The 22,632-nt window shown below is 39.8% G+C and overlaps 1 protein-coding gene across 1 annotated transcript in view; it reads left to right on the top strand.

The window, feature by feature from the left end:
- rapgef5a (Rap guanine nucleotide exchange factor (GEF) 5a) overlaps nt 1–22,632 on the top strand; it is a 44,067-nt gene that overhangs the window by 6,626 nt on the left and 14,809 nt on the right. The window contains exons 2-10 of the mRNA XM_019264301.2: nt 2,798–2,848; nt 5,084–5,190; nt 5,714–5,835; nt 6,931–7,108; nt 12,153–12,234; nt 12,353–12,401; nt 12,535–12,608; nt 15,308–15,487; nt 21,821–21,966. Coding sequence (XP_019119846.1) covers nt 2,798–2,848; nt 5,084–5,190; nt 5,714–5,835; nt 6,931–7,108; nt 12,153–12,234; nt 12,353–12,401; nt 12,535–12,608; nt 15,308–15,487; nt 21,821–21,966 — 989 coding nt within the window. The remainder of the gene's footprint in view (nt 1–2,797; nt 2,849–5,083; nt 5,191–5,713; nt 5,836–6,930; nt 7,109–12,152; nt 12,235–12,352; nt 12,402–12,534; nt 12,609–15,307; nt 15,488–21,820; nt 21,967–22,632) is intronic.

Genomic DNA, 22,632 nt, shown 5'->3' with positions numbered 1-22,632 from the left:
TTGTTTTGAAACCCTTTTTACCTTGCCTTTGTTCTCTTACTGAAAAATAAGGCTTCACCCTCGTCAGCATTCTCTTGCAGACAGCAGCAAGTTTTTGCTCCAGGATTATTCTGTTTTTTGCTGCATTCATTTTGCCGTAAGTGTTCCAAGGCCTCCTGCAGAAAAGCATCCTCTCTGCAATGACACCGTAAGACTGTCTGTAGGCCTTTTGATGGTCTCCCTGTACTGTACATGGAGACTCAGTTATTGAGGATGGCTGTACCATTGTTTAAAGACTGATTGAACTATATCCTCTTCTTATTCAGTACCTTGAAAATTTCCTTCCTCACATTCATACTTATCGGTAACCCTTTCACAGATTTGTCTGGAATAGGCAAACACAATAGGAAGGACATTTTGGAATGCCGGAGTAGGAAAAGCACAGGTGTAAACGGCAAAATTAATGATGGCTGAATTCCATTCAGCTGCGTCAGTTTCAGGCTGACTCACTGTCATTTCTTACTGAGAGCCATTGTTCCTGTTATCAGTAACACCTGCGTTTACCGCTACAGAAAAAGTCTGCTGTGGTGTGACTTCCTTTTTTTTGTTTATGTAGTTTTAACTAAGAATCCAGCTACTGGGGTGCAGATACAGGTGTATTTAACCAAAAATCTCTTGTCACACCTAGATTACACACAGGTAATCTCCGTTCAAATAAAAACGCTTGGGATAATGTTAGATGTGTCAATGTAAAGGGGATAAATATTCTTCGCTTTATGTTCATGCACTTTAAAAAACATTGTTTATGATGTCAGTTTGGTTATCAGCGTCCACCCAAACCACTGTGATTCAGTGTTATAAAACAATAAAACATAAAATCATTTCAGGAGGGAGACTCCTTTTTATAGATGCTGTAAAGTGTTATCCTTTTTACATTTTAAAATCTAGTATAAATATAATAATGTGACTGCATCTTCAACCAATACCGTGCCTGATTGGGGGGGAGGAGAAAGAGAGAGAGTTTTTAGAAGGGAGAAGAATCTTAAATTATATTCTAGATTTAACAGGTAGCCAATGCAAGGAAGCTAAAATGGGAGAGATGTGATTTCTGATCTTGGTTCCTGTCAGGACATGTGCAGCAGCATTCTGAATTAGCTGCAAAGTCCTAAGAGACGTATTGGAGCAGCCTGATAACAAAGAGTTACAATAGTCCATCCTAGAAGTAACAAATGCGTGGACTAGTTTTTCTGCATCTGCTTGAGATACAGTGCGTCTGATTTTGGGCAATGTTACGTGTACAAATTGAGATCGATCTAAGAAATACGATTTAAACCAGCTTAGAGTCTCTGTAAGACAATTTGATGGTCAACGGTGTCAAATGCAGCACTAAGATCTAACAGGACAAGTACAGAGATGAGTCCTTTGTCTGATGCCATTAGGAGGTCATTTGTAACTTTGACTAATGCGGTCTCTGTGCTATGATGCACTCTAAACCCTGACTGAAAATCCTTAAATAAACTGTTCTTATGGAGAAAGTCACACAGCTGATTGGCTACAGCTTTCTCAAGTATCTTAGAGAGAAAGGGAAGGTTTGATATCGGTCTGTAATTGGCTAAAGCCTCTGGATCTAGAGTGGGCTTTTTAAGAAGAGGTTTAATTACAGCTACTTTAAAGGACTGTGGTACATATCCTGATAATAAGACAGATTAATCATATCCAATAAAGAAGGGCTAACTAGAGGTAAAACATCCTTGAGCAGCCAGTCTAAGAGACAGGTTGACGGCTTAGATGAAGAAATTATTGGAGTTTTTTGATGAGGGTCGATGGGAGAAAAACAGTCTAAATATATATCAGGCTTTACAGCCGTTTCCAAACTTGCTGTATCACAATGCAGATCAGTGCCTGTTGTTGAAATGCTTTTTAAAAGCTGGTATGTCTGCTAAAACTACGACTTAATACTATTTAATGTAAGGTGCAATATTTTATCTGTAAGTTTTAGAAACCACGGGAAGGAAAAGGAAGAAAATGTTTAGAGCCATAATCTTCAGGAATTACTATGCCAGTTTGAAAATGCAGCTGTGAAACATTTGACGCAAGCTTTCAATTCAGCAGCAGAGACGAGGTGTTACTAAAGTACATCACAATGTATTGCACTGCAGTGACACACAAAAACAGATGGCTGAGTGTAGTGGTGTTTCCGCTCTACTTGATCTAACACTTCCTATCATTTTTAATCTGTTTTATGACCATTGTGTCACCACAGTGTCGACGCTATCATCTAGCTCCTCTGGCACCATTATAATCCATAAAGATTAAGAGTTTATTTGCTGATAGGGGAAGTAGAGGAAGAGTGGATATGCCCAGGGCAAAGGCTACTGTATAACATGATGGCAGCAACGATGAGGAGATTTATCATGGGGTCATATTGTGGTTAGATAAGGTTAAATCTAAAAGTTGGACTGAAAATTGCATTTTTTGGTGAAGGAATTGGTTTAGTGCTGCAGAACTGGGTTTGTTTTCTGGGTGATTTAGTGAATGTGTGTCACTGTTTAGGTCAGATAATCATTATTTAAGTAAAAATGAATGGCCATGTTCTTGTATTGTAGTACATTAGTGCACATTAAATCACTAAATATCACCAGAAAATGTGTGTGCATGAGCAATTCTTGTTACCTGTGTTGGTTTAACCAAAGCCTGACTAATGTTTTTGAAATGGTAAAACTGGTCTATCACATGTAACAGTCTTGTTTGCTCAGTGTATTTACTCTCTGTGTGTGTAATTGTGTGTTGGCTCTGACAGCTTGTGTGTATTTTACAGCAATCACCTGACACTATCCCTGGACCTAGCACTGGACCTACAGTACACAAGGTAAGGAAACATAAACACACAAACTCACTCACACGCAGATGATGTCATGCCTTTAGTTTTGCTGTCAAGCGAAAGTGTGTTTGTTTTGCCCCAATACAGATGACCTCACCTGATATTACCATGGGCTTTTTTCAAGCCAGTTTCACTGACTACACACTCAAACAAACTTAATTTTACTCTTAATTTGTCATGGATCATTACAATGCAGTTTGGCAAATATTGTATTATATATTGCACTCTGAAAAGAACTTAGGGCTTAAATACCTTGTCAGTATAGTTTGTTTTGAACATTAAATAATAAGCTAAAGAAATAAAATGAAAAGAAATTAAATGTCAACATCTAAAGCTCAGGTGCTCCTTATTTATTGATTGTACCCACAGCAGTAGGTCGCTGGTAAAACTTACCCATGAGTGCCTAATCAGGGGAAAAGAAGCCTCAGGCTTGATCATAGCCAGTTTGCTTTTTATTGCATGGTCTTCGTCTGGAAAATATTTACCAAGAATTGACTGAACCTGGTCACTGAAAGCTGTACCAATCAATCACCTGTAGAGATTAGTTTGTATGATAGTTGTTTGACACTGAGTTAGTGCTGATTTTCACCTTTTGACTGTCAAACTTTGTGATCAACTACTCAAGCATGATTATGCAACTGCATGGTCTGTTTGTCAACTCAGACTGACTCTCAGTTACCAATTTGGTAGATAGTTCAAGTGACATTTGGCAAAGTTTTTAGAACAGTTTGAAAAACATGTTTCAGCAAAGAAACAGAATTGTAAATCATTAGTCATTGTAAAAACTTGATCCAATTATTTGTCATTTTATTGGCAACACCCATAACTGAAGTAAATGCCAATAAACGCAGGTTATTTATTTGAAGCGCCACCTTGTTGCCACAAAGATGATCAGTAATTCTGCTTAGAGGTCAGAAAATTCCTTCAAGGTGAAAACGTGTGTGGCACATTTCTGCATGCAGAAGCAACATACGTTCATGTGCAAGAATGTGTATTGTGTCAACTATGTGCTTTTGTGATTGCATGCGTGTCCTTTTGAATGTGCACGAGATGCAAACAGCATAGGGAGCGACTCTTGTTCACACAGCCAGCCCAAATCTGTTATTTGGCATATCTAGATTGTGTCCAGATTGACTTTAGAAAATCTAGACAACACAAAACCACATGAACTGCGATTTCATGGCAAATCAGATATAAGCTACATTTGAGTTGGTTTGAAATGTGATTACAATTAGATTTCAACAGATGTGTCTCAGTTTGGCTTCTCATATCAGATTTCAAAGTGTCTTTTATATCACTCACAACACGACAATGATAAATCCTGAGTGATGAAAGTGCTTCAGAGCAGCTGAGTTGCTTGGTATAGAGGACAAGATAGAGAACAACAGCCTGTGGACTGATGCTAAAATGAATTGTCTGCTGGCAGTTTGGTGGGAGGCTTCTGCATTGGAAAGCTTTGTGTCATCAGCTTAAGTTACTCTGTTTTTACCCCAACAACTCAATGTAAATAGGTTGGTGACGTCTGGACACACAACTCTGATTTGATCACTTGCAAATAGTGTGGACAGTCTGTCTTAAAGAGCTGATTTGAGAAATAAATCTGATTTTCCTGCAGTCTAAACAAAACAACAACTAAGTGTTACTCCACAGCGCTACTGGTGGTCAAAAATTCACAGGGTGGCTTTTTTTGGAATAAATCTGACCATGTATCAAACACATGCTCTACCATCTTACTATACAAGTTATATTTGCAAAATCTGCTCCAATGTAGCCACAATGTTAAGCCACTGAGGCAAAGACAGGATAAAATATTCAGATGAGATGGCACTGAAGGGAATCTTTCATGTTGTAACATAATGTGAATGGAGCCTCATCAGTCATCAAGCCGGCTCTGCTCTGTAGCATGTAAATGTGAATATGAATGGAACAAAGCAGGCAGCTCATGTAAACAGTTTAATTGAAATACAGCCTTATTTACCATAGCATCAATAGCAGGATTATTGCAGAGCGTGTAGACACAGTCAATGTTTCATACCTCATGGGGAAAGAAATCGAGCTGTCCTTGTGAGCCGGTCAATGACAGCCTCCTGCAGCCACACCAGCTCCCTGCTGTCCTAATATTCATGTCTAAAACAATGTTGAGATGAGATTTTATTTTTTGTTTTCATTCACATTTATTAGAGTTCAGATTTTAAAATAACAGCAAACTTCTGTGTGTGTCAGTCTTGTTCCCAGAGTTTTCCCTGTGCTGGTCGGACTGTGAGGAATGCCTTCCTCTCTCATGGACCATACCCAGCTAAAGACAAGATACACCTGGCCAGAATCATACGGTACACTTGTCTCTGCTTTTGTGTGTCTGTCTGTGTGCAGGGCTGAATCGATGCGTCCAGTGAAGCATATACACACACTCGTCAGTCACTGTTGAGCTCCCTCCTGATTGGCCAGTTATTTTGTTTATTCAGTAAGACGAACAAAACATGACGTAGCCGTTATATAGCAGGGCACATGGTGAGCTGGGAATTCATGCACTCACATGCAATGTACTGTGCCTACAGGACCTACAGGTGCATGAAAAAACCATGTGAACATCTGGACAGCAATATAAATACTCGTCATTGCACAAACACAAACCTACACACATACACATGGAGTTTATCCTGGGGCAGACGGAAAGTATTCAGTGTTCCAGTGGAAAAGGCTTACAAAGAACTAATGAATAATCAATGGATATTGACAAAATAAAAAAGGCAAGCCATGTGCCGAGGGAAGAAATGTGTGTATGTGCGTGTACTTCATAACATTGTGTGGCTATACCTGTTAACTCACAATATATATGTGTGTGTATTTTAACAGGCGTAGCTATGTTGGTGTGGAGCTGGTGCAGTGGCTGTGTGAGCAGTGTGTGTACGTGCGCTGTCGGACTACTGCTGTGCGTGTCTGGCAGGTTCTGCTGGAGCTGGGTGTCCTGCTGTCTGGTAAAAACACAACTGCACACACACACACACACACACTGGCACACACACGAACATCCCTGGAGGTCATACTATGCTTCAAAATTTATAGTAACCTTCCGGTGACATCTAAAAAAAAAAAAAAAGGAACCAGTTTACCAGGTAATTTCCAGCAGAATTCATTGCTTCAATCACCTGCTTTACTTTCCACAAGGTAAAATAACGATGTGCCTCAGACCATGTTAATATGACGTATTACCACACACACTAAACCCTCTGATAAACCCCTACAATGCCTGGATACAATGCAAGTATTCCGTAAAGCTGATTTAAAAAAAAAAAAATTAGAAAAATGTATTATTCATGTTACTCTGTTTCATGTTGAAACTACACTTGGTATGCTATGGATGACACATCGTTGTAAAGAGGGCATAACATTCATGTTTCTTTGAAGAATGAGAAAACCTGATCCTCTTGAGGCTTTTGAACATTTGCTCAGGTGCAGTTCCTCGGTTTGCCTAATCCACCATAACTGATACAAAGAGTTTATCCCAGTTTTATTTTTCACCATATCTCTGCTCTCTCTCTAGAACTAAGAGTGTCTGCTTTAAACCACCAGAGTACAGTCAATTTCTTAAACATAATTTCATTGATTCAAATTTGATTTAATTTTCAGCATGATTTAATAAATGTGTGTCCTCTTTATGGCTATTTTCAAATAACAACAACTTGAAGCATTTCCTTAATACGCCTTTTCATTTCTTTCATTCTAGAAATACAGTATATGTACCACAAAATATAATGTGTATATAATTATAATGATAAGTGCATTATTGTTTTTTCTTTCTGTGGCATAGACTCACTTGATTATGATGCATGTAGGTGAGCTAACATCGTGGCCCCTAAAACTGTTTCATCCAACCCTTTGATTACACTGTAGTGTACAACAGTGTTTGTTTGTCAGGTATTATATTATAGATACATTATTGGATTAGTCACACATTATCACTATGAAAATAATAAAGGGAAAATGGGAAAACGTCATCAATGAAACACAGCAGAACCAGAAGCTGCTATTTCCCTCATTTGTCGTTGTGTTGGTGTCTCTTCTTTTCCCAGTGGACCAGCGGGTGGTGTTTTCGGACTCAAACTCTTACTACCAATTCAGCTTTGAGGAGTGTGACTCTGCCTCCTGTGAGTTTCGCTCCAATGAGGGGGAGTGGCCAGAGGCTGTTAGGCTCCTCCTACAACTTGCCCCATATGTCCAGTTTCGCTCTGGCGGCGGAGCCAACAGCCTGTAAGTGTTCACTTTAAAGTCTGACTGCAAATTATGCTACAATGGAGGGATTGTAGAGCTTTCAATTAAAAAAAACAAAAACAAATCAACAAATGAAACTTAAAACTAAATTAGATTAATTTTTTTTGGAACACAAGCCGTCTAATCCTCAACTAACTTTATGTTGTAAAATCGACTCACCTGAGTTATAACCCAAAAGGTAAATTCAGATTTGTTATAAGACAGTCTCATTTAAAAAAACACCTCTCCACGCTACATGAAAACAGTACATATATTCATTGTTTTTTAATACTTTCCATTTTGTGTTACCAAAGAGAACAACAGTGTAGTTTATGAACAGATCACGCTGGACCGTGACTGTGAACCTTTGGAACTTAGAAAGGTTGATACATATTGAATATTTTCCCACATTTGAATGGTTGTTCAATTTAAAATTAAAAGGGAAAGCTATTGAATATATTATAAGTCATATGTATCTGTTATAATGACAAATGAATGTCATTGCTCGGTCTGCATTCAGGGCCAACATGTTAAGCTGTTGCAGAATGTTGCTCATAGTTGATGGCAAATGTGACTCACTTGTGAAATACTGGATGATCTCGATTGACCTAAAATGAAAGTGCATTGCTCTGGTAAAATATTAAAGTTGAAGTGACAGCGTTCCTGTTTAGTTTTAAGATTGAGGTCATTTGTCTGTCTGATGATTTACTGTGAAAAGTGACTGGTGGAAGTACATTAGTTGATGTTTTGCAACACACTCACTCAACATGCTCACCAAGATCGTCCTCAAATCCGAGCTTGAAACCTAATCTCTATTCAGTGTTTTAAATCCTCAATCTGCTTACGCGACAGACACGTTCATGTGCAGGCGAACACACCTCCAACATCCATAGAAAAAAATACACTCGTACAGAAAAACATACACTTGATGCCATCACACATACACACGAAATTGGCTCTGACACAAACACACACATGCAGAGTGGTGTCAGCCAGAGTTCCCTGCTTTGCTGCTCTTGTGTATGGGATTCCTGCTGAGGCTGCTACTGAACTCAATCTGTCACTCAGAGAAAGAGAGAGAGAGTGAGACGGTTCGGGAGGGGTCGGGTAATGAAAGAAACAGAGTATATATGGAGAGCGAGGGAACAAGAGCACCCGTCAACACATTCATCTGTGTGTCAACTTCAAAAGGTTTTTACAGACACTAGGGGAGAGAGCGCGGGAGGAAGGGGAATTGAATGTCATATAAATCTCACGTATCCTGCTGTACATATTCCTGTGTTCTCCGTCAGTTACTTTATATACATTATAGTGGATGACATTTGTACTTTGAGGTGTGACAGGGTGCAGAGGAATGGGTGTACGAGAGAGGGGGATTACTGACATAGTGACGCCATTTTAGCTGTTTGTTTCACCTTCGCAGATTCGACATGGATGAGATCATAAATTCAACGTCACTTTGACCATGCTGCTGTCGCACCATTTCTCTGCAGGCATCCTCTCTATCTCTTTCCATCTCACACCCTCCCTCCCTCTCCACTTGCCTGTCTCGCTCTTGTTGGTGTGAATAGTCATGGCTGTGAGGGAAAACACCTGATGTAACTCCATTGGCTGCTTCTAAGAGACTTGATGCCCTGATTTAGAATCACTAGAAGGCCAGTAAAATACAGTAATAGAGGGAAAATAATAACTTTTTAGAATACGGCAAATATGGTATATCTATTCCAGTCACTGCTTCCTATCCTTAAACATAGGTGTTGTGAAAGGTTATATTGGGTCAGTGCATGCACTGAAAGCAAAGCAGCAGACAATTTTCTCTGGCTTACATCAGCCTGTGTCGTTATAAACCTTCTAATTAGAGAAATACACATTTTTTGAAGTTGCTGCAGCAAGATTGTAAATGCAGCCAGGTGTAACTGATGCTGCTCATGCTCCTCATGAATTATGGGTTCCTGTCTCCTGCTGTAGTTTAGTCTAATGAGGCAAGCATTAAATTGATACTGATAACTTGACACTTGATGCCTCCTTCTAGTGAGTTCTACTTCCGTGAAGCCTAAGAACAACAGGCTACTAATTACACAGGTTATCTCTTCGCCATCATGTGCAGAAGATGTTTCTTAGCATGTCATTAATCAGTTTGTGTCAACAATGCCAGCGTGCCTCAAGGGATTGCTGTGTCTGAACAATAATATTTGCTAACAGGCATATTGTGGACATTAAAGTAGATTAGTTTATTGTTCCCGAAATATTCAGCAGAAATAAATGTCGTTTTGTGAAATACATTTAACAAGACTCTATAATTTAGAGTTCAGCTTCATGCATCATAGTACCTTGAATGAATCCTAAATGTACTATTGTTATTTTAACTGAGAGTTAAATATAAATGTTATACAAAAAACATTTCTCTCCTTCTCACTGTCTCTCTCCATCTCCATCTGAATCCACTTCAGTTTTAATTTAATGAGCTTCGTTGGCAGGGAAGACTCTGCGTCTCATTCTCTCTCTTCCACTTGAATATATAGTGCTTTTTAGTACAGCTGTGTAAGGACGAGGCATTAAAGTTTGACTATAGATAGATGTCCTGCACACTGCCCCTGCAGCAGGAATCACTGCATTTGTTCATTTAAAGTTCAGTCCTCATCAAATTTAGCTCTGAGTGTCAACTGATCATGGAGAAATTGACGCTTAGATATGAACACCACCCCTGGTAGCTCACTACACGCTTTGATTCCAGTCCTTTTATATCAATTTCATACAATTTCCATATAGACACTGGCTATGGGCAAAAATGCATAATGATGTATGTTTAGATTGTGATGAAAATGTTAAATATTTTGTCACACTGTATACAAGCAATGCCTAAAACAAAATGTTAGATATTTTTACTTGTATGTTTGATGACACAATAGTGACAGTGGCAATTTGCAACTATTTAATGCACAAATCTGTCTCCCACATTGCACTGTGTATTATACACGGTACAGTATCTATATAAATACTTTTAAAGTTTGGTGTAGTAGGAGGTGGCATGAGTCAATAACAATTAAGTTCCTTGTTTCCCTCCCTCTTGAAATATTGTGTTCTCAGCATAAAAGTGTGCAGGAGGTGCAGCATTGCCAGGAGCTAAAATATAACACCTTAGCTTTGCAGGAGAAGACATACTTGCTCGCATTAAATAGTGCTCTAGTCCGAAGAGGTCAAAAAGCCCAACAGACTCAGCAGAATGCTGCAGGAACATTTTAGCTAGAGATGAGGGCACAGTCATTGTTTTTTGGGGTTTTTTTTCCCCAGAGATTACACTCTTCCACAAATCTGTGCTGTGGCACAAGATTTTAAATACTGCGTTAATAAAGATAGATAGGCTGTATTCACATCACAACATGTACAGTATATGTAGTAGGTTGTTCAGGGTATGTTGATATATTAAATATAAGTTGACACAAGAAGAATATAAGGATTTGTTTCTAGGAAATCACAGATCTCACAACACGGCTACACTTTGTGGAATGCTTTTTTGAAGTGGAAGGCAGAAAGAAGGGAAGAAAGACATTGCAAGCAGCAATCATGTTAATTCTCTATCAATACTGCTCAGTGCTGCTTAATGATTGGTGACACACCTCCCACTGTGCAACTCTTTCAGCTCTGGCACATTCAGGCTCATGGTGAGTCACCAAATTATCAAATGAACACCGGCTACAAAAACTTAATGACCCCAATGTGAATAAATTTAGCATGATGACTTAGAATAGACTTTGCACATTTCATGATCCACTAATGGACAATACAAGATCAAAACCCCTAACTTTAAATCACAGTGACTACATGATAATTTGCCTTTGTTCATCCAGCTCTGGCAGGCAGTTTGAGTATCGGTTATCTTATTTCAAAGGGTAATTTTGACCTTAAATACTGAAAGGAACCACCAAACTACACGTATTGCAATAGTTACACACTTAGTCACACAGGGCTTCATCTTCTTTCCTTCACAACTATTACTTGTGCCACTGGGATCGGTTGATAAAATCCAAATTGTATGCAAATTGGTCTGTGTGAGTGTGTGCTGACTTGCTTGAGAAAGAGTGAAGAGAGTGTGAGGGAGTCTGATCCAAACACTGTTTTTTATATATATGAACATATTAGATGAGGGGCCCATGGGTGTAGTCTGCTGCTTTTGAAGACAAACTCTACAACCTTGTATTATTGCTGTGGGAATAATGCAGAGTTTACCCCAAAACAACCACCTGTTTATACAGCAAACACAGACACACACACACAAACGTACACAAATGAAGTCATATGTATTCAGAGATTCCCTCAGGCTTGAAAAAAAAAAAAATCCTCGAAGAGTCACACATCTATATAGATTCTGAACACATGTACACACAGCCGCCGCATTGCTGCACACGCACGCAGCATCGCTAACATCAATAGAAGGGTGTGTCTGGGAGCTATTTAAAATGAAGCCACATGAAAGAGCGAAGGGGGGGTGCAGAGAGGGATGCTCCATACAAAGACATGCAAGCGGTGAAGAACTAAAAAGACAGATGGGAGGGAAAATAAAACCGGCAGATACAACTCTGTAGTTATCTGCTGTGTGATTATCATGTGTAAGGCTGCCACCTTTTTAAAGTGTTTGATTATTTGTCAGAAAATTGTGCAAATTTAGGTTTGATGAGTGGGATCATTGTTTCTGCTCTGTGTTTCATTACATTAAACATATTTTAGTACAGGATTGAACAACAATAATTGGGTCGTATTTATCTATATTATATTTCTCTTTTTAGTTTATTTTGCTATAATTTCCTGTGAGCAACCATTGGCTTCTGTCCACTAATTTAAGTAGAGTAAATATACAACAAATGTTCAGGTCTATGGGTAAAAAAAACTCCAGTTTAGGAGATTGCAGGCTGTAGTTCTCTCTAGGTATACCAGGGGGCAGTGTAGAGACCCCAAAGCTCTACAGGAAACTTTTCTCTGGCGTGTTTGATCAGAATATAATGCACTTTGTAAATAAAGCTCTGTACTCTGTGTGTGTCTGTTCTAGGTCCGAAGAGGACTCTGAGGGTAACAGGGACATCTGCAGTGAGATTCTCCAGATGAAAGCTCTTGAGAGGCTCACTTCTACGGTTAGTGGGTGCATGTGTGTCTGAAGATTGGTAAATATAGTATGATGTAATAAAATAAACAAAAGCCCAAATTGTATTTTTGTGTCTTGTCTTAATCTGACACCTTTTTCTCCAACAGGTACAAAGTGAGTTGGCGGCTGCTCTCGCCAGAAAGACTCGCAAGGCTTGTAAGTATATGTTAAGTGTCTGTTTATGTGCACTTTCCTGAGATGAGAAGTCATAGAAGCATTATGAGAACATGGAGTGACAAGTGTGAAGAACTGTGATTAATAACTTGATTGTGTTTGTGGTCGGTTGCAGTATCAGAGCAGGACTCTGAGACGACGGAGACGAGCCAACAGGAACCTCGCACACCCAGCGAGGAGAGCAGCCCGGTAATAAACACACACATAAAGATCTACACACTCCTACTTAAACTAAATAATAGTAATGTCCCCATCATGTTATTTTGCCCCCAAACCTGATCCTTTAGTTATAATACAGGTATAATATCACTGATATTATAAAGGCGTGTAAAGGCAGGAAGATTTGGACAACCTCTCTTCATACGCAGCATGAACAAAAAACAAAAGTCAAATGCAGTTTTTTTTAGAGGTGTGGTACGCCTAATGAAATGTTACCAAAGTACATGCAGAGCAGATGTTGTTTGAACCTGTACTGGCAAAACACATGCTGTCAGTGTGAATATCATTATGTGAAAACACTGGATGCTATTTATTTGTTCATGCTGCTCCACAGTTTGCTTGCTTGTTGCAGTGCTGTGCGTTTGGAAGAGGTTTCTGTATGTTAGCACACCCTGCACAGTAAAGCTTTTTGACAGATTGTAACCAGATTGCTATAAAGAAAGGACCTGGCTCAATGTAATCAATTCTGGCCAAATCAAATCATCATCACTGACACAGATTGGCTTGGGACACCTATTGGATCATAACTGGGTTATCCGACTAATTTGCTCTATTTCAAAGGTCACTGAGTGCAAGTTGTGTGTATATATAAATGTATGTATAAATGTAGAAAATGGGGTCAGAAGAGAGTGTGGTGGGAGGGACTTTGCTCTCTGGTCCCATCTTTGTACACTGGAAACCTCTTTTTCTCCATCAATTATTCATCCTCTGATTACACTAGAGATGAGATGGAAGGAACAGGAAAAACACCAATTTAAAATGCAATTGCACATACAGTACTATAAATCAGTGCTTTGCATGTCTTTGGCTTATGATGCCTTGATACAGAAAAACCTTCTCACAGGACTTAAGTTGTGAAATGGTGAACTGAAGTGGTCATTTTTATTTAAGTAAGTAAAATTAACTTAAATGTTTTTTTGCCTTTCTGACATCCATTGGATTGAGCTGGATTACATTTGCTACGGCTCAGTCATAGTGCTGCTGTGGTTTCAATGTCCAGTGGAAATATTTCAGAAGCAAAGTATCTGTTCTTCAGCCACATTTCAAATATAGTTTACAGCTGTTTTGCTGACATTTGTTTTGTGTTTTACAAGCATATTGAAAGCACGTTGGTAGCTCATTTAGATGTGGTAATAGATGCTTTGCGGCTGTACTTGAATGTGATGATGAAACAGCCAATCTTACAGCACAGCTCCTGTCATTAACCTGCATTTTTGTTCATTTTGTCTGTCGATGTCCTGATCATAGATGGTTTTGTCTACAGCATAAGCAGCATAATGGCTGTTTGTTAATGTACTAGGTTATTTCAGCTAGTGCTGCTGTCTGACAACCGAGACAGAGAACAACTCTATAGTATGTTCAGCTATATAAGATTCATCTTATAATTCTGTTTGGGGGGTTTGGGAACCACTGCAGATTATAGTGGTAACATGACTATTTGTTTAGTTAGTTTGACATAATGACAAGGAGGACAATAAACCACCATAAAAATGTCAAGATGTCACAATGAAGTCTAAGACTTATTTCCATCGTGGTCCTTGATGAGTAGAGTGGTGGTTTCAAAAAAACAATGGGAATATTTGACTAATTCAACACACAGAAACTTAACTATACAGTTATCCTTCAGCTGACTGAAAGTTTTAACTTATCACGGAAGTGAAACACGAGATGAAAGAAAAATGAAGGATACAATGGGAGACAGCCACACAATATAAATACACAGACAGAGACAGGTTTATCTTGGTATGTTCTGGGACAGGAAGTAGAAAACAGGTTAACAGGAAACGGCAGGGGACAGGGGACTGTGGCTCTGTGTGTCTGTGGCTATTCTACTAGATAAGAGTTTTCCCAGTGAACAAAATGAGACGTGGGAGTATGTCATAATGTTCTTTCGTGTGTGTGTGTGTGTGTGTGTGTGTGTGTGTGTGTGTGTGTGTGTGTGTGTGTGTGTTACCCTCAGAGCACAGAGCATGGCACTGTGGGATAGGAAAATAAGGAAACAAGGAAAATAAACAGTCCAGGCTGCCCACCATTGGTGATAACAATCGTACTAGCAGCACCTTAGGGAGCACACACATCCAGTGTTTTCTGTCATCAGGACAAAACCATTAGTTTTCCCAGCATTCGGCAGCTCTTTTAATGAAAACCATTATCTCTCTCTGTTTTTTCCCCCTTTCTTTCCTTCTTTAAGACATCACTGTTAGATGTGCATATTTACACACTTTCTATCTACTTCACTTGGATACTACTGGATTGGATGAAGGATATTAACGAATTTCCCAGCTACTCCCAACTATAGAGGGGAGGAGACAGACACCGCACACACCCCAAACACACACACTCCCGCCCACTTATACTACTAATCACACACACTCACCCTTTCCCCGCCAGATGCTCTGACACAGAGTAGTTAGATTTAGACAGAGAGAAGTCCAACAGATAAAGGAATTACAGACTGTAACAGATTGTATTTCATCTCATTCACCTCACATGGACATAAAGAGAAAACTGAAAACTTGTCATTGCATGTTCCTGGATTATGCCTGAACTCCTTTTGGGACCAATACACTGAACTTTCTCGACCTCAGTCCTGCAAACACTTTTTGACCGTTTCTACCATGTCTTGGGACTGCGGGTTGAGATTTGTGTTCATGCCTCCTGTGTTGCAGCTGGGCGGGGTGTGTGCTTTGCGGGGTGGCGGTGGCAGCGGTGGGGGCGTCGGTGGAGGAACTTGTAGCCGTGAGGAGCTGACCAACCGACTGGGGCTGGAGGCCGTTCAGCGGCTGGCAAAGGACGGCTGCCGGCTGCTGCAGAACCACAACTACAGGCTGCCCGACAGGAACCAGGCGGTGAGTAGAGAGCGTACTATTTTGCATGACCCTTATATTTTGAAATATCATTAATATCAAGCAATGTATCGGATGGGGTTAATGATGTTGTTCTGCAAACTCATTGGTGTTCCAACCAAGTAATCTGCAGAGCAAGTTGTGGCTATATGGTTAGCATGAGTGGAGAGTAATGGACGTCATCATGTGGTGAATACTGTCATTATTGTCGTCACTTTTAAGCACACACTCCACGTCTGAGTTACTCATGGATTCAGTTGAGGGATCATATGAGTAAATCCTCATCAGTACCATCCTGATTTGTGTTGCTCTCAAGACAAACATGCATATACACACATTTACAGGATGCCTGCTCACTTCTGAGCATCTTCTACACACACACATACACACCCACAAACTGAAGATGCAGAGCAGACCACTTAGATTGAACAACCACTAGCTATCTAGCTTGTCCAATGTGGGTGTTAATAATGGCTTAAGCAATGTGATCTCACACACTTTTTATTTATTTATTTTTTTTTTACTGTGTGCGTGTGCATGTGCGTGCGTTTGCTGGCTAGAGCTTATAATCATGTGTGGGAGCTCCTGTGTGTCTGTGTGTGTGTGCTGTGACAGGCTGAGTCAGTGTGTGCGCATAATGAGTGGGGTGTTAGTGAAGCGTTGTACTGTATAATCCGGCTCTACACTACACCTGAGGGCAGGAAACGAAGCGAATGCAGTCTGATTTCACCCTACATCACAATGCGGGTGTTTGAGAAATGTACCACATATCTCATCAGCTCTGTGAGTTTGACCGGAACCCAGCCTTGGGGATTTTCCAGAGCTCATATGATTTCACTTTGATTCCTTTATATACAGAAGTAGGAACATGTTTTTATAGCAGTGTCACTACTGTATGAAACTACAGAGAAATATTTAAAATATTACTGTTTTAAATATATGCCAGACTTCTCTACATATTTCACACATCATTAGAAAATAATTATTTTTAGGTTGACCTAAAGTTTGAGTTCACGTCCTCTCAAATGAATGTAAGTTACATTAGGACAAACCTTTGTACCTTCTGAAACTTTCCTTTGAAAGTTTAAAATTTTCATTGCATGCAAATTATTTTTCATGCAGAGCCAGGCATTTTTCTGATCCACAGAATTGTAGATACTAGTCCAGCTCATGATTCTTCCAAACATAAAATATAATATTTTGTGCTAAATCAGATTTGTCAGATTTGTATAAAACTAAGCACAAGAAATGAATTTAGTTTTTGGTTTAAATATGTGTAGGTTTTACCATTTAAAAAAAGTAGATTATAGAGTGAAGAAATGTGTTCTTTAACTTAACATCTACTGAGTAAGACCTGAGCAGAACACTGTGAACAGTGCTGATGAAATGATGTTAAGAGGTTAATGATGAAACACCCATGTAGTTCAAGGATCCTTCACTCTGCACACACCACATACCCACGCTGGTTAAAGTAAACATCAGAAAGTGACAGAAGTTGTTTGTTTTTTTTTTAAATATATGGCATGAGCGGCTCATGCACAAGTTGGAAAATTATCGTTTCTCTTTAAGGTTTTGTCAGGATCCAAAAAAACTCTTAATTCTATTGAACTCTCGTATGAAAGATATGTTAAACATAGACTTTTAAGATGTTATTAGAGGTAGGGTTGGCAACCAAATTGGTGGATTACACTATATTTGCAACTAGCAATAATATAAAAAGTATGTAATAACTTCAACTGAGTGGTCATGACTCATTATATAACCGGGGATCTATTAGCAGATCTGTCAGCTCAGGGTTCTACATAAGGTGCACATCAACAATAATTTTCCTGCTCCTTCATTATCCTGATGTTACCACATGGCTACATGTTGGTTATGTTAGACTGCTGTTTGTTTTTTATTATTAGACCTATTTCATAGTTATATTTCATCAAACACCACTTTAATTCAAAGTGTCTATATGGATGATGCTTTATGTGTGTGTAACAGGTGTGGTTATCATTTTTTGTGCAAGTTCATTGGCCAGCTCAGGCTGCAAAATGTGGCAGACCAAACCAAAACCAAGAAAACGGCTCGATTCACCACAAAGACCAATCTTCTTTACTGGGTTGTCATGGTGATTTTTTTTTTCTTTCTTTTTTGTTTTGTTGCATTTTTTCCATGACAGACAAGCTCTGACAAACCGGTGTGGGCTGTTTCCATAGTGATATAACTCATGTGTCAGTATAGTGTATTTGGTGCATTTCTGCCTTATAGTCACTTCAGACTTTCAGCAATCAGAGTTTACCACAGGTCAACCTGAACCTGCACAAAGGATTATACAAGGTCACAATCTGCATGACACACACATACACGCAGAGCAGCTTTTTGGGCAGCTTGTTTCACTTTCAAGTTACACTGTGCGTGTATGTGTGTGTATTTAAGGTCGCATGTATGTGTGCTGCTGACCTAAAAGCATTGTGTTTTCATATTCTTATCCACTATTTCCAGGAATCAGGCTTGGAGCTATCACAACACAGATATGACTTGGTCACTATCAGCGCAGACACTACACACACACATACATACACACACAGGCACACAGGAACGGGAAGGGAACACAGAGTGCTTCCTTTTGGCTCTCCATGAGGCCCACCTTTCCTCTGTACAATTTGTCATATTTTTCATGTGTGAGAAAGAAAAGAGGACAGACGGAGTGGGAGAGAGACAGAGAGGAGGGCAAAAGAGAGGCTTTTGTCATAGAAGTCCTGATTTTGCAAGAGGCCAAATATGTTTCGTGTCATTCTATTCTTGTTTCTTGTACACACCTTAAACTTCAGTTTGTGTGTGAAGTGTGCAAGCACTTTATGACTCCATGAGGGGCACAACAAGTGCATATCCTCTAGTCTCTACACAAACAGAAACTTGGCTTTGGAGGTGAGGGAGAGGAAACAGAAAAAGTGTTTCTAAAAGTGTAGAGAGGAGACAGTGAGGAGGGAAGGGTGGAGATGAGGTGGAAGCACAGATGGTTGAATTGAAGGAAGGGATGGTAAGAAATGGAAGGAAAGGGACTGACGCACCTGTTAGCTGAGAACAAGTGACTCCCCTGAGAACTGAGTTATGGGAGTTTGTACATGTTCTGGTAAAGGTTCATATAACTGCAGATAACACACTTAAGAAAACTTTAAAATGAAACCATCATTGCTTGTATTGCATAAATGCAAATTTCAATTAATGTGTTTGGCTGAGACAAAAGAAACTGATTAATCAGTTCATGTGAACGTTTCTTTTTCTTAAAGTTGTTGCTCCCTTTTACATTTAAAAAGTTTGGATTAAACTGATGTGACAGTTGGATTCACACAACTTCTTTCTGTCACTTTTCCTCACACTCCTATGTCTCTCACTTTCCGCCACGGTCTCTTGCCTTTCATCTTTCTTTCTTTTCTTGTTCTCTCTCTCTCTTTCTGTGTTGCATAACTGTCTTACCCCTCCTCTCCGCAGTGTTCAAGTGTGTATGTTTTTCCTTTTCATGGCTTGCATTCTTTCTCAGGCTAAATTTAATGTTGTTCTGCTGAACTGCTGTTTGTACTTAAATCTTTACAGATCATTTGTGTGTGAGTGAATTTGTGTGCACTTATCAGTACATATGCATAGTGTGAATATTATAAATTTTACTTCTGTTTTGATTTTCATGAAGTCTTTTGATCTTGTGTGTGCGTGTGTGTGTGTCTGTGTGTGTCTGTAGTAATGTTGCCTTCCTACACTCTTGGCTCAGAGTTGTTTTTCTTGGCATCTGTGTAAAGAGTGTGTTATCGGAAAGATCAACAGTTTGGTACTGTATCAGGAACACAACCCAATGTTTTCTTCTCCTTTGTTTTTATAGTAGTTACTACATAATTAGCTACATAATCTACAATAATCAGTATTCCTGTGGATTTATTAGATAGTCGCTGGCATAGAGAGGCAGGAAATCAGTCAGAGGAGATTAAGGGGAGGCTTGTAAAAAAAGCGTCCTGTTCATATCTAAACCCTGGATGATGTGGTCTAATGGCATGTCCCCTTTAGACCACTTAGACCACTGTTATCTGGATATAGGTGCCAGCCCAAATTGTAATTAATGGCATGCAGTGTCAGATCGCTTTAAATCAGCCATCACTAGTTAATTTATCAGCTATAAGCATCTCTGTTTTTACTGAGGACATTGAAATCCAGAATGTTACATAATAAAATGGCAATGGTTCTTTCAAAGTACAGGTAGGTTCACATGCAGCACCTTGCAGTTTCTTGCATACCAAAGAATATGACACGTGTAATGCAGTTTGTGTACCTCAGTGTCTGTGTAGTTCACCCGTGTGCAATGAATATTGGCCATAATAGAGTCCAGATTGTTTTGTCCTGTCTTTTGTGAGCTAAAGGCTAGATAGTAATACAGTGCTAGCCTGTTAAATAGTGATGTGTCATTTTTTTGTCATGAGTTAATGATGGCTGGATAGGACTTAATAAATATTTATATAGCTTTATATACTTTTTAAAAGTTTGCTGCCATATGCATCTTAAAATAAGTTATCTTTGCAAAGCTGAAGACACTCTAAATGGAGTAAGACATTGTGCTCTGTCAAAACACCTCCAGTTTTGTCTTTTTTTTTTTTGAGCACTCAGCCAAGATGGAGGTTCTGCTACTGGGAATCAAACCAGAGTCTCTGCAGTAGTGGGCGAGTGTTTCTTTCTTTTTCTTTTCCTGAATTACCTGAACACACCTAATACTTTAATCATCATGCCATTCAGCCATAATGGAGACTCTGGACAGCTGCATTGTGAAATCAGTTTTGATGGCTGTACAACCTGTGAATGCAGAATTGTAATCAAATTTTAATTTTAAATATATATATATTTTTTTAAATCAGACGAGGGTTTTAGGAGAAACAGTGACACACACTGCAGCTGCACACCTGAGGGGAGAGGATTCAGTGACCTCAGTGCATAATACTCCAGTTGAATGAGTCATCAACACACACACACACACACACACACACACACACACACACACACACACACACACACAAAAGCACATATTGTTTTATCAAACCCAATTGAGACCCCACCTGCTGTCTCTCAGGATCAGACAGCTCCTTTCATCAGACAATCACAGTCTGATAGCGTGTGTGTGTTTACTGACTTGTTTTTGTGTGTTACAGAGGTATCTGTGACTGCATTAGTAGTACTCTGTGTTCGGGCTCCATGATGTCTACCAAAAAATCAAGGTTCCAAATATTGTTATCGCAGTTATTGATTAGTTTAAAGTTGGCACATTGCATGAACCTTAACCATTTTTCTAAGCAAAACAAAAGCTATTGTCACTGTGATATTGTGTAATTGTGTCATCTACGTAAATGTCTACGTGCAGAGCTCTCTATGCAGGGCTGTCTTTCTGTTGCACCGTGTGTCAGTTGTGATTTCTGCTCGAGCCCTGTGGCTGCGGCAGAGCAGGCAGCTGGAGGAGAGACGTCGCTTCTTTATCTCTCCTCCTGCTCCCTTCCTCTACCTTTGATCTCCCTCTCTCCTCTCCTTTTTCTCTCCTCTCCTCGGGCTGTTTCTTATTGTACTCCTTTGTCCATCTGGAGCTCTGTCGCCGTCGCACTGCCACTGCAGGTGTGTGCGTGTATGTGCCGGAGTCAAGTTGCTGCTCATTTTTGGAGCAGGAGATCATTTTAAGTGCCAGGCCACATTCCTGGTTGTTATTAATTACATAACACCATTTCGTATGAATGCAGGAAATGCAATACTTCCCTTTGATGGTGCCAACAGAATCTGTGTCATGCGTGTATGGATTGTTGAGTGTGTGTGCTACAGTTGCATATGTGAAGGGGAAAGGATCTGAATCTTACAATTTTTGCAAAAGTATTTAATCTGACAATGATATGTATTGGCTTCATTTTGAGCTCTTTGAGGGTCAGTAAAAAGTTGTGACCAATACTGAATTACCTCAGACATCTTTAGCATTTCCATGCTGCATTTCTGGTTACTTATTGGACATTATTCACACAGAAACGTATATTGGATAAAGCTAAAATTAGCCTATAATATTGACTTGACCTGACCTCTGCTGGACACACAGGTTTGTGTGTTTGTTCTCCTCTACCTTGGTATAGCTAGGTTTTCTGTGATCAGAGTCTGACACACTGAGTACACAGTAATGTAAGTAGACGTGTCACTGCGTAACATTGCCTGTTGATGCTGAAAGTGCCATCCAGTGTCTTCACTCCCTTAAATCACCTTCCAACTGTTTTGTCCTTGCCTCACTATGTGACATGTTGTCTCTGTTTTTTTCTCCCCCTCTCTCTCTTTTCTCTCTCCCAGGAGGCGGTGGGGAGGGTTTGTCTGAAGGAGAGAGGACGGGACGTATTGGTGTTGCAGAGAGTGACATCATCAGTGACGTCGCCATCAGACCGGCCCTCACCCACATCGTCAGGGGGCGGGTCCAGAGAGGAGGATTGCGACAAGAGGTCAGTCCCTCCTCCTACATAATAAGAGCCCTCATAACCAACAGTGGCAACAAAAAACATAATCATAGTACTCCTCCCTCTCTTCTTCAGTTTTTTACTTTAGGATCTCAAGTTACAGCCACACACTCTTGCATGTACATGCAAATTATCAGTAGTGCTGTCAACGCTGCGTGTGTGTATGTGCGTGCATGTCTTAAGATAATGTATGCTTTAGCTTCTGGCACAGAGCGGGAAGAATGGCTTTTTTGTTTTTAGCTGAAAGGGAAACAAAGATGACACCAAGACTGGTTTACTTCCTTCTGCAAATCACTATATGGGTTTAGGATTATATATGTGTGTGTGTGTGTGTGTGTGTGTGTGTGTGTGTGTGTGCTTATGGTACAAGTGCAATTTCTCAAAGTCTATTTAAGCCAGTGCCAAGACCTTAGGCACAATGCAGGGAGTGTCAGTGACAGGCAGGTTAGGTGGGTGTGTGTGTTTGTACGTACAGTGCATAGCATCCTCACTAGCAATCAGTTCCTTTCAGTGCTACTGTAGGAGCAGACAGAGAGTTTCAATCTGTGGAGCTCGTAGTTGACAAGGGCAGACGGCAAGGCAGTTTATCCCCGAGGAGAGCACCCTTCTTGGGGTGATGAGGGCTGATCCTCCCCAAGTGTTCAGTTATGA

This window comes from Larimichthys crocea, chromosome XIII, assembly GCF_000972845.2.
Source record: "Larimichthys crocea isolate SSNF chromosome XIII, L_crocea_2.0, whole genome shotgun sequence".
NCBI classification, from domain to species: Eukaryota; Metazoa; Chordata; class Actinopteri; family Sciaenidae; genus Larimichthys; species Larimichthys crocea.
This window is presented reverse-complemented; position numbering and strand designations above follow the sequence as displayed.